At 47.8% G+C, this 15,107-nt stretch overlaps 1 protein-coding gene across 7 annotated transcripts in view; it reads right to left on the bottom strand.

The window, feature by feature from the left end:
- Positions 1-15,107, bottom strand: part of LOC106577115 (girdin) — a 105,327-nt gene that overhangs the window by 10,562 nt on the left and 79,658 nt on the right. For all 7 annotated transcript variants that reach the window (XR_006760348.1, XM_045700963.1, XM_045700961.1 and 4 more), the window contains exons 14-26: positions 14,782-14,919; positions 13,973-14,287; positions 13,059-13,814; positions 12,634-12,764; positions 12,299-12,437; positions 11,791-11,976; positions 11,487-11,648; positions 10,605-10,882; positions 8,223-8,366; positions 7,676-7,862; positions 5,650-5,795; positions 5,162-5,254; positions 3,992-4,194 (exon numbers count right to left, since the gene is read on the bottom strand). Coding sequence is in view for 6 of the 7 variants with exons in the window: in XM_045700963.1 (XP_045556919.1) it covers positions 3,992-4,194; positions 5,162-5,254; positions 5,650-5,795; positions 7,676-7,862; positions 8,223-8,366; positions 10,605-10,882; positions 11,487-11,648; positions 11,791-11,976; positions 12,299-12,437; positions 12,634-12,764; positions 13,059-13,814; positions 13,973-14,287; positions 14,782-14,919 (2,878 nt within the window). In the remaining variant the exon portion in view is untranslated. The remainder of the gene's footprint in view (positions 1-3,991; positions 4,195-5,161; positions 5,255-5,649; positions 5,796-7,675; positions 7,863-8,222; positions 8,367-10,604; positions 10,883-11,486; positions 11,649-11,790; positions 11,977-12,298; positions 12,438-12,633; positions 12,765-13,058; positions 13,815-13,972; positions 14,288-14,781; positions 14,920-15,107) is intronic.

The following is a 15,107-nucleotide window of genomic DNA, read 5'->3' as shown; positions in this document are numbered from 1 at the left end:
TTCTTCATTTCCTGAATCTGACCCTGCTCATTCTCCATTTCCTGAATCTGACCCTGCTCATTCTCCATTTCCTGAATCTGACCCTGCTCATTCTTCATTTCCTGAAACTGACCCTGCTCATTCTTCATTTCCTGAATCTGACCCTGCGCTCATTCTTCATTTCCTGAATCTGACCCGGCTCATTCTTCATTTCCTGAATCTTCATTTCCTGAATCTGACCCTGCGCTCATTCTTCATTTCCTGAATCTGACCCTGCGCTCATTCTTCATTTCCTGAATCTGACCCTGCCCATTCTTCATTTCCTGAATCTGACCCTGCTCATTCTTCATTTCCTGAATCTGACCCTGCTCATTCTTCATTTCCTGAATCTGACCCTGCTCATTCTTCATTTCCTGAATCTGACCCTGCTCATTCTTCATTTCCTGAATCTGACCCTGCTCATTCTCCATTTCCTGAATCTGACCCTGCTCATTCTTCATTTCCTGAATCTGACCCTGCGCTCATTCTTCATTTCCTGAATCTGACCCTGCGCTCATTCTTCATTTCCTGAATCTGACCCTGCGCTCATTCTTCATTTCCTGAATCTGACCCTGCGCTCATTCTTCATTTCCTGAATCTGACCCTGCGCTCATTCTTCATTTCCTGAATCTGACCCTGCGCTCATTCTTCATTTCCTGAATCTGACCCTGCGCTCATTCTTCATTTCCTGAATCTGACCCTGCCCATTCTTCATTTCCTGAATCTGACCCTGCTCATTCTTCATTTCCTGAATCTGACCCTGCTCATTCTTCATTCCCTGAATCTGACCCCGCTCATTCTTCATTTCCTGAATCTGACCCCGCTCATTCTTCATTTCCTGAATCTGACCCCGCTCATTCTTCATTTCCTGAATCTGACCCTGCGCTCATTCTTCATTTCCTGAATCTGACCCTGCGCTCATTCTTCATTTCCTGAATCTGACCCTGCCCATTCTTCATTTCCTGAATCTGACCCTGCTCATTCTTCATTTCCTGAATCTGACCCTGCTCATTCTTCATTTCCTGAATCTGACCCCTGCGCTCATTCTTCATTTCCTGAATCTGACCCTGCTCATTCTTCATTTCCTGGATCTGACCCTGCTCATTCTCCATTTCCTGAATCTGACCCTGCGCTCATTCTCCATTTCCTGAATCTGACCCTGCTCATTCTTCATTTCCTGAATCTGACCCTGCTCATTCTTCATTTCCTGAATCTGACCCTGCGCTCATTCTTCATTTCCTGAATCTGACCCGGCCCATTCTTCATTTCCTGAATCTTCATTTCCTGAATCTGACCCTGCCTCATTCTTCATTTCCTGAATCTGACCCTGCGCTCATTCTTCATTTCCTGAATCTGACCCTGCCCATTCTTCATTTCCTGAATCTGACCCTGCTCATTCTTCATTTCCTGAATCTGACCCTGCTCATTCTTCATTTCCTGAATCTGACCCTGCTCATTCTTCATTTCCTGAATCTGACCCTGCTCATTCTTCATTTCCTGAATCTGACCCTGCTCATTCTCCATTTCCTGAATCTGACCCTGCTCATTCTTCATTTCCTGAATCTGACCCTGCGCTCATTCTTCATTTCCTGAATCTGACCCCTGCGCTCATTCTTCATTTCCTGAATCTGACCCTGCGCTCATTCTTCATTTCCTGAATCTGACCCTGCGCTCATTCTTCATTTCCTGAATCTGACCCTGCGCTCATTCTTCATTTCCTGAATCTGACCCTGCGCTCATTCTTCATTTCCTGAATCTGACCCTGCGCTCATTCTTCATTTCCTGAATCTGACCCTGCCCATTCTTCATTTCCTGAATCTGACCCTGCTCATTCTTCATTTCCTGAATCTGACCCTGCTCATTCTTCATTCCCTGAATCTGACCCTGCTCATTCTTCATTTCCTGAATCTGACCCCGCTCATTCTTCATTTCCTGAATCTGACCCCGCTCATTCTTCATTTCCTGAATCTGACCCTGCGCTCATTCTTCATTTCCTGAATCTGACCCTGCTCATTCTTCATTTCCTGAATCTGACCCTGCTCATTCTTCATTTCCTGAATCTGACCCGGCTCATTCTTCATTTCCTGAATCTGACCCTGCTCATTCTTCATTTCCTGAATCTGACCCTGCGCTCATTCTTCATTTCCTGAATCTGACCCGGCTCATTCTTCATTTCCTGAATCTGACCCTGCTCATTCTTCATTTCCTGAATCTGACCCTGCGCTCATTCTTCATTTCCTGAATCTGACCCTGCTCATTCTTCATTTCCTGAATCTGACCCTGCACATTCTTCATTTCCTGAATCTGACCCTGCTCATTCTTCATTTCCTGAATCTGACCCTGCTCATTCTTCATTTCCTGAATCTGACCCGGCTCATTCTTCATTTCCTGAATCTGACCCTGCTCATTCTTCATTTCCTGAATCTGACCCTGCTCATTCTTCATTTCCTGAACCTGAATCTGACCCTGCTCATTCTTCATTTCTGACCCTGCTCATTCTTCATTTCCTGAATCTGACCCTGCTCATTCTTCATTTCCTGAATCTGACCCGGCTCATTCTTCATTTCCTGAATCTGACCCTGCTCATTCTTCATTTCCTGAATCTGACCCTGCGCTCATTCTTCATTTCCTGAATCTGACCCTGCTCATTCTTCATTTCCTGAATCTGACCCTGCGCTCATTCTTCATTTCCTGAATCTGACCCTGCGCTCATTCTTCATTTCCTGAATCTGACCCTGCGCTCATTCTTCATTTCCTGAATCTGACCCTGCACTCATTCTTCATTTCCTGAATCTGACCCTGCCCATATTCTTCATTTCCTGAATCTGACCCTGCCCATTCTTCATTTCCTGAATCTGACCCTGCTCATTCTTCATTTCCTGAATCTGACCCTGCTCATTCTTCATTTCCTGAATCTGACCCTGCTCATTCTTCATTTCCTGAATCTGACCCTGCTCATTCTTCATTTCCTGAATCTGACCCTGCTCATTCTTCATTTCCTGAATCTGACCCTGCTCATTCTTCATTTCTGACCCTGCTCATTCTTCATTTCCTGAATCTGACCCGGCTCATTCTTCATTTCCTGAATCTGACCCTGCGCTCATTCTTCATTTCCTGAATCTGACCCTGCGCTCATTCTTCATTTCCTGAATCTGACCCTGCGCTCATTCTTCATTTCCTGAATCTGACCCTGCGCTCATTCTTCATTTCCTGAATCTGACCCTGCCCATATTCTTCATTTCCTGAATCTGACCCTGCTCATTCTTCATTTCCTGAATCTGACCCTGCTCATTCTTCATTTCCTAAATCTGACCCTGCTCATTCTTCATTCCCTGAATCTGACCCTGCTCATTCTTCATTTCCTGAATCTGACCCTGCTCATTCTTCATTTCTGACCCTGCTCATTCTTCATTTCCTGAATCTGACCCGGCTCATTCTTCATTTCCTGAATCTGACCCGGCTCATTCTTCATTTCCTGAATCTGACCGTGCTCATTCTTCATTTCCTGAATCTGACCCTGCTCATTCTTCATTTCCTGAATCTGACCCTGCTCATTCTTCATTTCCTGAATCTGAATCTGACCCTCTCATGTTCTAGTGACAGAGTGTACTTTCCTGTCTGACCCAGTGTCCTTTGGTCTCTGTGTGGATCATATTTCCTGTGCCTGCCTTTCCTGTGTCCAACCCTGCATGTATTTATTAATACAATACGTGCTCTGCTTCCTGGGTCTTTTAGCTAACATGTGATCTAGTCCTTCTTCCTGTGTGTCAGTCCCTCTGGTCAGTTGTACTGAGAGAGGAAGACCTAGTCCTAGACTGCCTGGTCAGGTTTTTTAAAGGTCTATTGCTTCCTTCTATTGTGTTTATTTTACTGTAAAGTATATTGATGTGTTTTAATTGCACTTCAAATAAAGCTGGATTTGATCTGTTCAGTAGGGAGTATTCCATGCAGGCCTGAGAGTGTGTCTACTCACTGCTGCTCCTCTTGTGTGTCAGCGTGTCGTCCAGGGAGTTGGAGCCAGAGCCTATGGAGGAGGAGTCCTGGCTGTCCAGAGGAAGCCCCAGGAAGCCATCGCTGGACTCGGAGCGTGTGGGAGTCAGCGTCAGGGAACGCATCCGCTCCCGACTCCTCGGCTTGATCAGCTTCTTCATCTTCAGGGTGATCCAATTCCCCCGTCTGACACGAGAGAGGGGAGGGGAGGGAGAGGGGAGGGAGAGATGAGGGAGGGAGAGGGAGAGGGGAGGGAGAGATGAGGGAGGGGAGGGAGAGGGGAGGGAGAGATGAGGGAGGGAGAGGGAAAGGAGAGAGATGAGGGAGGGAGAGGGGAGGGAGAGATGAGGGAGGGAGAGGGAGGGAGAGATGAGGGAGGGAGAGATGAGGGAGGGAGAGATGAGGGAGGGAGAGGGAGAGGGGAGGGAGAGATGAGGGAGGGGAGGGAGAGGGGAGGGAGAGATGAGGGAGGGGAGGAAGAGGGGAGGGAGAGATGAGGGAGGGAGAGGGAAAGGAGAGAGATGAGGGAGGGAGAGGGGAGGGAGAGATGAGGGAAGGGGAGGGAAAGGAGAGAGATGGGGAGGAGGGGTTTGTTATTTGACTCTGGCTAGTGTTCAGTAGGAAGGAAAAGGGGGGGAAATGTTTTGAAATGAAGGGAATGCATTTCGTTTGTTTTCCCATTTCATGCCTATTGAACCAGGGGTTGTCCAGCATCTGGGGTGTTCTTGTAAACCACAGCATACCAATTCCCCAGAGACAGCCATCATTTACAGCTATGATGATGTTGGTTAGGCATAAATATGAACCAGAGCTGCCTGGTTAGGTAGAAATTTCAACCATATGCAGGGGTTGGTTACGTTCAGACGTAAACCATCTGCATTTAGTCAGGCACGGAAATGAATCAGAACGGAATGGCTAGGTATAGTGCAGTCGATTAGGTACTAGAATGAACCCTAACCAGACGACTGCAGCAATCGACTGCAGTTGTACATTTCATTTTCATGTGGGGGATGTCTGCTTTGTCTCAGCCAGTTGTTTACTATGACAGATAGTATACAGATATCTATGGACATGATGTAGTGCAGCATTCCCGAGTCTGGCCACAGCACCAACCACAGTGACAGCAGTGAGTGGATCCCTCCTAGCTACTGACCTCCGTGGAGGTGAGGGGTCGTAGAACTTATACTGATCCATGATCTTCTCCTCCAGCTTCTCCTTCTGTCTCCTCAACTCGTTCAGCTTGTCTCTGTGAAGGAGGGAAAGACCAGTTAGGGTCAGGGACAAATGACATCTAGACCAGTTAGGACCAGGGACAAATGACATCTAGACCAGTTAGGACCAGGGACAAATGACATCTAGACCAGTTAGGGTCAGGGACAAATGACATCTAGACCAGTTAGGGTCAGGGACAAATGACATCTAGACCAGTTAGGACCAGGGACAAATGACATCTAGACCAGTTAGGGTCAGGGACAAATGACATCTAGACCAGTTAGGGTCAGGGACAAATGACATCTAGACCAGTTAGGATCAGGGACAAATGACATCTAGCTACATAGCCAAGAAACAGACATTTCTCCTGTTGACATGTTTGACACCGGTTACAGGCTTGCAAAATGTAATAGTGGGGTCATCTCTCACATGTACTGTCTCTGTTCTACGTGGAACAGGTCCTTGCTCTCCATGGTCTGTTCTAGCAGGGTGCGGTTCTGCAGCATCAGGGTCTGGATCTGGTCCAGCAGGTGGCGGTTCTCCTCCTCCAGGTTCCCCTTCAACTGACTCAGCAACTAGGGAGAGAGAAATAAACCTTTTTTTACCTACATTTTCAATGGAAATGCTTATTGAGCAAGTTTCCACATTTCTTTTCCATGGTTGTATGTATTACTGCAGGTGGGCTGTGCCTTTTGCAGTGTGTGAATAGTTGTCTGACACTCTTTAAGCCTCAAAGAGCACAGTGTTGAGAAACCAGTTGTGTATCCCCAGGCACAACTACTCAATCAGCCTTCCTTTCCAACAGACAGATGTCAGGCAAACACTCATGTCTGGACAGTGGCCCAATATCAGCTATGAACACTTCCATAACATGGGGGCATATTTACCAAGAGTTTCCTGTGATAGAGTTGGGAAATATGTGGCACATGCAAATTCCAATCTAGTCGGTCTGTGGGAAAGGGGTGCAGATATTGTAGTTCCTCACACTGGTTGGTGAGAGGGAGGTAGAGAAGTGGGGTTGAGGGGTATGTAACCGTACCTCACACTGGTTAGTGAGAGGGAGGTAGAGAAGTGGGGTTGAGGGGTATGTAACCGTACCTCACACTGGTTAGTGAGAGGGAGGTAGAGAAGTAGGGTTGAGGGGTATGTAACCGTACCTCAGACTGGTTGGTGAGAGGGAGGTAGAGAAGTGGGGTTGAGGGGTATGTAACCGTACCTCACACTGGTTAGTGAGAGGGAGGTAGAGAAGTGGGGTTGAGGGGTATGTAACCGTACCTCACACTGGTTGGTGAGAGGGAGGTAGAGAAGTGGGGTTGAGGTGTATGTAACCGTACCTCACACTGGTTAGTGAGAGGGAGGTAGAGAAGTGGGGTTGAGGGGTATGTAACCGTACCTCACACTGGTTGGTGAGAGGGAGGTAGAGAAGTGGGGTTGAGGGGTATGTAACCGTATCTCACACTGGTTAGTGAGAGGGAGGTAGAGAAGTGGGGTTGAGGGGTATGTAACCGTACCTCACACTGGTTGGTGAGAGGGAGGTAGAGAAGTGGGGTTGAGGGGTATGTAACCGTACCTCACACTGGTTGGTGAGAGGGAGGTAGAGAAGTGGGGTTGAGGGGTATGTAACCGTACCTCACACTGGTTGGTGAGAGGGAGGTAGAGAAGTGGGGTTGAGGGGTATGTAACCGTACTTCACACTGGTTGGTGAGAGGGAGGTAGAGAAGTGGGGTTGAGGGGTATGTAACCGTACCTCACACTGGTTAGTGAGAGGGAGGTAGAGAAGTGGGGTTGAGGGGTATGTAACCGTACCTCACACTGGTTGGTGAGAGGGAGGTAGAGAAGTGGGGTTGAGGGGTATGTAACCGTACCTCACACTGGTTGGTGAGAGGGAGGTAGAGAAGTGGGGTTGAGGGGTATGTAACCGTACCTCACACTGGTTGGTGAGAGGGAGGTAGAGAAGTGGGGTTGAGGGGTATGTAACCGTACTTCACACTGGTTGGTGAGAGGGAGGTAGAGAAATGGGGTTGAGGGGTATGTTACCGTACCTCACACTGGTTGGTGAGAGGGAGGTAGAGAAGTGGGGTTGAGGGGTATGTAACCGTACCTCACACTGGTTGGTGAGAGGGAGGTAGAGAAGTGGGGTTGAGGGGTATGTAACCGTACCTCACACTGGTTGGTGAGAGGGAGGTAGAGAAGTGGGGTTGAGGGGTATGTAACCGTACCTCACACTGGTTGGTGAGAGGGAGGTAGAGAAGTGGGGTTGAGGGGTATGTAACCGTACCTCACACTGGTTGGTGAGAGGGAGGTAGAGAAGTGGGGTTGAGGGGTATGTAACCGTACCTCACACTGGTTGGTGAGAGGGAGGTAGAGAAGTGGGGTTGAGGGGTATGTAACCGTACCTCACACTGGTTGGTGAGAGGGAGGTAGAGAAGTGGGGTTGAGGGGTATGTAACCGTACCTCACACTGGTTGGTGAGCTTGGTGGAGGTGATGTCCAGCTGCTGGTACTGCTCTTTGAGTTTGGAGAACTCTGCCTCCATGCGGGTCTGTTCCAGCTTGGCACCGTTCATCTGGCTCTTCAGGTTCTTATGGTCGACCTGCAGGCCCTCATTATCCTTCACCAGCTGACGATGTGCCATGTTCAGCCTACACACAGAAACATCAGAACGGGTTTCAAACAGCACATTCTTTACTCATAGCCCCTGGTACAGGTCAAACCATGGCTTGAGGGAGAGACCTTTATGAGAGAAGGGGAAAATTCACTAATTGACGAGGAAAATAACAGCTAAATGGTTAGTTCTCTAATTGTAACCAACCACTTAAAATGTCTGCATACTGCCACTCAAAACATAGACTTTCTTTTCCCTCGCTCTCAAAAAATCTTGTTGTACAGGTTTCTCTGCAGCTGGATTGACAGTTTAGGGATGTTCCCTTGCACCCCAAAGTAAACCTCAGGGCACACCCCCCTCCCCCTCGGTTCATTATACATAAAGTATTCAGTTTAACCTTTCATTCTCCTCCTTCAGTTTGTGGTAGTCTGCAGCCGTGGCCTCGTGGCTCTTGTTCTGAGACAGCATCTTCTCCTGCTCTGCCTTCAGCTGTTTCTCCAGCTCCTCCAGCTGATCCTTCTGCCTCAGTAGCTGGTTATACCTGTAAATACAGTACTACCTGTTAGTGAACAGCAGCTGGTTATACCTGTAAATACAGTACTACCTGTTAGTGAACAGCAGCTGGTTATACCTGTAAATACAGTACTACCTGTTAGTGAACAGCAGCTGGTTATACCTGTAAATACAGTACTACCTGTTAGTGAACAGCAGCTGGTTATACCTGTAAATACAGTACTACCTGTTAGTGAACAGCAGCTGGTTATACCTGTAAATACAGTACTACCTGTTAGTGAACAGCAGCTGGTTATACCTGTAAATACAGTACTACCTGTTAGTGAACAGCAGCTGGTTATACCTGTAAATACAGTACTACCTGTTAGTGAACAGCAGCTGGTTATACCTGTAAATACAGTACTACCTGTTAGTGAACAGCAGCTGGTTATACCTGTAAATACAGTACTACCTGTTAGTGAACAGCAGCTGGTTATACCTGTAAATACAGTACTACCTGTTAGTGAACAGCAGCTGGTTATACCTGTAAATACAGTACTACCTGTTAGTGAACAGCAGCTGGTTATACCTGTAAATACAGTACTACCTGTTAGTGAACAGCAGCTGGTTATACCTGTAAATACAGTACTACCTGTTAGTGAACAGCAGCTGGTTATACCTGTAAATACAGTACTACCTGTTAGTGAACAGCAGCTGGTTATACCTGTAAATACAGTACTACCTGTTAGTGAACAGCAGCTGGTTATACCTGTAAATACAGTACTACCTGTTAGTGAACAGCGGCTGGTTATACCTGTAAATACAGTACTACCTGTTAGTGAACAGCGGCTGGTTATACCTATAAATACAGTACTACCTGTTAGTGAACAGCGGCTGGTTATACCTGTAAATACAGTACTACCTGTTAGTGAACAGCGGCTGGTTATACCTGTAAATACAGTACTACCTGTTAGTGAACAGCGGCTGGTTATACCTGTAAATACAGTACTACCTGTTAGTGAACAGCGGCTGGTTATACCTGTAAATACAGTACTACCTGTTAGTGAACAGCGGCTGGTTATACCTGTAAATACAGTACTACCTGTTAGTGAACAGCGGCTGGTTATACCTGTAAATACAGTACTACCTGTTAGTGAACAGCGGCTGGTTATACCTGTAAATACAGTACTACCTGTTAGTGAACAGCGGCTGGTTATACCTGTAAATACAGTACTACCTGTTAGTGAACAGCGGCTGGTTATACCTGTAAATACAGTACTACCTGTTAGTGAACAGCAGCTGGTTATACCTGTAAATACAGTACTACCTGTTAGTGAACAGCGGCTGGTTATACCTGTAAATACAGTACTACCTGTTAGTGAACAGCAGCTGGTTATACCTGTAAATACAGTACTACCTGTTAGTGAACAGCAGCTGGTTATACCTGTAAATACAGTACTACCTGTTAGTGAACAGCAGCTGGTTATACCTGTAAATACAGTACTACCTGTTAGTGAACAGCAGCTGGTTATACCTGTAAATACAGTACTACCTGTTAGTGAACAGCAGCTGGTTATACCTGTAAATACAGTACTACCTGTTAGTGAACAGCAGCTGGTTATACCTGTAAATACAGTACTACCTGTTAGTGAACAGCAGCTGGTTATACCTGTAAATACAGTACTACCTGTTAGTGAACAGCAGCTGGTTATACCTGTAAATACAGTACTACCTGTTAGTGAACAGCAGCTGGTTATACCTGTAAATACAGTACTACCTGTTAGTGAACAGCAGCTGGTTATACCTGTAAATACAGTACTACCTGTTAGTGAACAGCAGCTGGTTATACCTGTAAATACAGTACTACCTGTTAGTGAACAGCAGCTGGTTATACCTGTAAATACAGTACTACCTGTTAGTGAACAGCGGCTGGTTATACCTGTAAATACAGTACTACCTGTTAGTGAACAGCGGCTGGTTATACCTGTAAATACAGTACTACCTGTTAGTGAACAGCGGCTGGTTATACCTGTAAATACAGTACTACCTGTTAGTGAACAGCGGCTGGTTATACCTGTAAATACAGTACTACCTGTTAGTGAACAGCAGCTGTGCGTTTACACGCGTCTCTGACTTGAGTGCTGTGCAATGGTAGAGTGGAGGTGAATTCATAATAAGACTGTCGTGCACGTGTGTGTTTGGCCGTGAGTGTGGTTAAGTGTGTGATGGTAGGCCAGCTGTGCTGCAGTAGGCATTAAGCACATAACAGTGCCAGTAGAAAGCCCACCTGTCCTCCAGGTTTCTGTGCTGTGACTCTAGGCTCTTGTGGGCACTCTTCAGGCCTCCATGTTTGCCGATGAGGCCCTCGTACTCGGAGGCCTGTCTCTCATGCAGGGCAGCCAGTTTCTCATGGTCCCTTAGCAGCATCTCATAGGTGGACCTCAGGTCTTCCCTGTCCCTCACCGCCCCCTCCTTCTCGTTCTCCGTACTGGACTGCTGCGTCGCCAGTTGGGCATTCTGGGCCATGAGAGCGCCACTCTGGGAGTTCAGCGTTGAGTTCTCAACCTAGGGGAGGGAAACAAGACTTCTGATTGGACGATCTGAGCAGTCTGAACTCAATCGGAAATGCCCTTAACTATAACTGTTTTTTCAAGGGTTTTGTCATGTCCTGCTAGGAATAGCAATGGATTAGATTAACTGATTATGTGAAAATCAGGGTAAGATCCCACAAAATAATTTGAATAGACACAGGTGTCACTTCTGAACAACAGGGGGCACTGTGTACACAGCCAGCCTGTCCCTCCAGTCCACTCTGATGGTTGAGACTTTGCATGTCCTTGTCTGATTTGGATAGACATCAGTGGTCAAATGTTTTTTTGCCAGTACAAATCACAAGCACAGACATGTTCAAAGTTGTAATTCGTTTTGGCTTGCAGCAGAAAGCAAGATTTTGTTGATCCGCTGCCATAAAATATATCAAAATAGATGTTGTGGAGCAAAGCTCAATGAGAAAGGAATTATCTCTAGCCACGGGGCAGAGTGGAGAGAAGAGACACGCTTGGGGAGAGTTTCAAACTACAATACAGGCTATAGATGCAGTGTAGACAAGGCCAGAAAATAGAGTTCAGGGACCAGCAGTGAGGGAGCAACAGAGGGAACCAGGGCTTACCTGTAGTTTGGCGTTCTGGGTCTGTAGGGTGGTGTTGTTCTCCTGTAGAGATGCAGTCTGTCTCTGCAGAGCCAGAATCTGGGCCTGCAGGTTACTGCTCTGGGTCTCTAGCTGCTTCAGGTTGGTATGCAGGGCCTGCTTCTCTGCCTGGAGGGTGGCGTTCTGGAGATGGTAGACAGACAGACAAGATATACGCAGGCATTAATTATATGCAGAGGCCCTTCACACTTCAGTGACACATCACTGTCACATGCAGTATCTAAGACGGCTGTTTTGAGTTGTTGATTAGATAGAGTGTACTCACGTTCCTCTCCACCTCGATGAGGCGGTCTTTGACCTTGAGCAGTTCCCGGGTGGTCTCGTGGCTCTCCTTCTCCCACTTGTTGACGGCCTGAGAGTCCTCCCTGTCCCCTCCTCTGGGGGGCGAGCTCTGCACCATCCTCTCCTCCTCCTCCTCCCTCTGTCGCAGGGCCTCGTAGTTCTTCTTCACCTGGAAAGGTCAAAGGGTTAAACCTCCATCCCCCCCCAAATCTTCCAAAAATATACTGTTCTCTGTTCTGCCACCCCAGCAAGGGTTCTAGTTTTCATCACAGAGTTGAAAAACGTGCTGTGGAGACTATTCTCCGTGTTTTCCAGGATCCTGGTGCCTCAGGAATAGATAACACAATGAACAAGGAATGAATACATAATACATGGCCTCAGAAGCATTTCAGCGTTTCTCTGAGTCATGTGTTAAAGAACATAATACAGAATCTCTCCGGGATAATGTTTTGGTCTTCTGGGCTGTTGTAATGTATTGTTTGGGAACTAACAGTTTTAAGCTCCTGGCGCAGTTGTTGGTTGAGGTTAGAGGACTCCTGCAGTCTGGCCTCCAAGGCAGCTATCTTCTCCTCCTTGATCTCCAGAGAAGACTTGAGAGTGGACTCTAGCTTGAACTCCAGCAGCTTGTACCTGCAGATAAGGGACATTCACAATCATTAAAGTCCAAGGGTCTTTCCTGGAAAGAATTCAAGGTCTTGACAGTGCATTAATGGCAGAGTGCCTACTATGAACCTTCATTGATGTGGTACCTTTGAGCAGCAGCATAGTGGTTTGTGTGTGTGTGTGTGTGTGTGTGTGTGTGTGTGTGTGTGTGTGTGTGTGTTACCTGTCGTCGTCAGAGCTCTGCTCGGCCTGCAGCAGCCTCTCCTTGTTAAGGCCTATCTTCTCCAGCTCGTGGGTCAGTTTCTCCAGGTCATTGTTCATCTGCTGAGTCCGCAGTTTCTCACTCACCAGTTCCTGGAACATAAAACGCCAACCCAGAATCACTTTACATTTGTAGTCCCTAGAACCCAATCCTTTATTAATGAATAATATAATCTTATGGAGCACAGTGTAGTTCCAAGTTTCAGGTGTGTTGACATAGTGCTCTGGTTCTATTACTTCTTGCATAATGCAGGTGCAATGACTATAACAGAACTTTATTGATCATCTAAATGCACATTTGAAGCCTTATGGGCATTCACCCAATGCATTACAATATATCTCCTAACATTACAACATGCCTCTCTGGGGTAGTAGCTACACCATTACCTCTCGCAGAGTGACCAGGGTCTTCTTATCTATAGTGGCCTGTTTGACCAGCTCTTTGTTCTCCTTCTCCAGGTCTTTGAGGCGGTTGCAGGAGTCCTTGAAGGAGGTCATCTCCTTGCCCAGCGAGCGGTTCTCCTTCTCCAGGTGGCTGATCCTCAGGTTGTCCTCGTCCAGCTTGGAGTCCCTGATCTCCGCCTGCTGTCTCAGCCTCTTGTTTTCCTTCTCCAGCTGCTTCTTGTCCTTCTCCAGCTGAGAGCTCTCCTGCTCCAGAGTCTTATTCTCCTGCTCCAGCTGCTCCAGACGTTTGCTGGAGATCTTCAGTTCCTCCAGGCTCCTCTGCAGGCTCTGGTTCTCCTGTTCTACGTCCTGCAGCTCCCCCTCTAGCTGCTGGATCTTGCGGCTGCTGTTCTCTAGGGATTTCTGCAGCCGCTGGTTCTCCGTGTCCAGGCCCTGGTAGCTCACCTCCAGCCTCTCCGTCTTCCTGGAAGAGGCTTTGAGCAGCTCCAGGCTTCTCTTCAGCTGGCTCCTCTCGCTCTCCAGCTCCCGGTTCTCCAGTTCCAGCTGAGCCGCCTTGTTCCCGGCCGAGCGGAGCGCCTCTGCAGCCCTGCGGAGCTTCAGGTTCTCCTCGTCCAGCTGGGCGTTCTCCTTCTCCATGGCCTCCAGCTGGAAGGAGGTGCTCCGCAGGCCTTCCACGTTCTTCTTCAGACGACGGCCCTCTGCCTCCAGCTCTGCGTTCTCCTTCTCCAGAGACGCCACCTGATGATTTGAGAGAATGTGGGAAAATGTATCAAATAATAAATTCTCCTCATTCAAAGTCCCATCTATGGTATATGATGGGGGCACAGAATAGACAGCAGGTACACAGACAACTAGAGGTGAACTATACAGCCTCCAATACATGCAGAGAGGCAGACCTTGTCACAGGTGATGCCCAGGCTGGCTACTCGCTTCTGCAGGGCCTCGTTCTCCCTCTCCAGCCGCTGCGCCTCCACCTCCAGCTCCTCGGCCCTCTCGCCCTTCTCCTTGTACACCGCCAGGTCCTTACGCAGCTGCTTACGCTCAAACTCCAGCTTGTTGAGCTTGGAGCTGGTCTCCCGGATGGACTCGTGCAGCACGCGGTTCTCCTTCTCCACGTCTTTGACCCGCGCCTCAGGGCCCACCTGGGAGCGTTGCCTCAGCGATGAGACGGTATTGGTCAGATGCTCGTTCTCCTGCTCCAGGCCTTTCACCTGGGACACGACATAGAGGACGTCGGAGTGGCAGTATGGTAGATCAACTCAAGTCATGTTTCAGTATGGTGTTAATATGAAGAGAACCCTGAGTCTTTCCTGAATATGGGAACTGAGAAGACTATATCTAGGGTTCTGAATTCTTTCTAGTCAGGTCGAGGGGTCAGGAAAATCTCCTGGCCCTAGTTCTTAATGCTGTAGTGTAGTTTCACCAGAGATCTGGCTTGTATCCATGTCTTCTCACTGTAAACATCATCAATCTATACACCCTGTGACCTCATTACATTCTGTCTGCTTTACCCCCCAAGCCACACAGAGCTCTCCAACTAGTTGGGAGAATGCAAGCACAAAGACTGCTATCTCCTAAGAAAACTCTATCCGGATACATAGGTAGTAATGTCATTTGGAGACTCTTGGAACCAGACCAGATCAAAACAGATTCAGTCCCTCGACCCACCGTGTGTGTGTGTGTGTGTGTGTGTGTGTGTGTGTACCTGTCTCTCAGAATTCTCCCTCAGTGTCTCCAGTGTTTTCTCCAGCAGAGCCTTCTCCTTCATCAGGTCAGTGCCGAGACTCTCTGCACTGTGCAGACTCTCCCTTTCTGTGTTCAGCTCACTCTCCAGCTGCACCAGCTGCAGGCACACACAGGACACGCACTGTGTTACCATGGCACCCAGTCACTTAGATCACAGACACAATGAGAGTGTGCAGTACAGGCAGGTACTTGTCTACCATACCATTACCATACCATTACCCATCACAGTTGGCCACCATTCTATTGGGATTCGGTCACTGTTAAATTGAAGTGCCTGTTTTTGAA

This window comes from Salmo salar, chromosome ssa18, assembly GCF_905237065.1.
Source record: "Salmo salar chromosome ssa18, Ssal_v3.1, whole genome shotgun sequence".
NCBI classification, from domain to species: Eukaryota; Metazoa; Chordata; class Actinopteri; order Salmoniformes; family Salmonidae; genus Salmo; species Salmo salar.
Note: the sequence above shows the minus strand (reverse complement) of the source record. Positions and strands in the feature narration are given on the sequence as shown.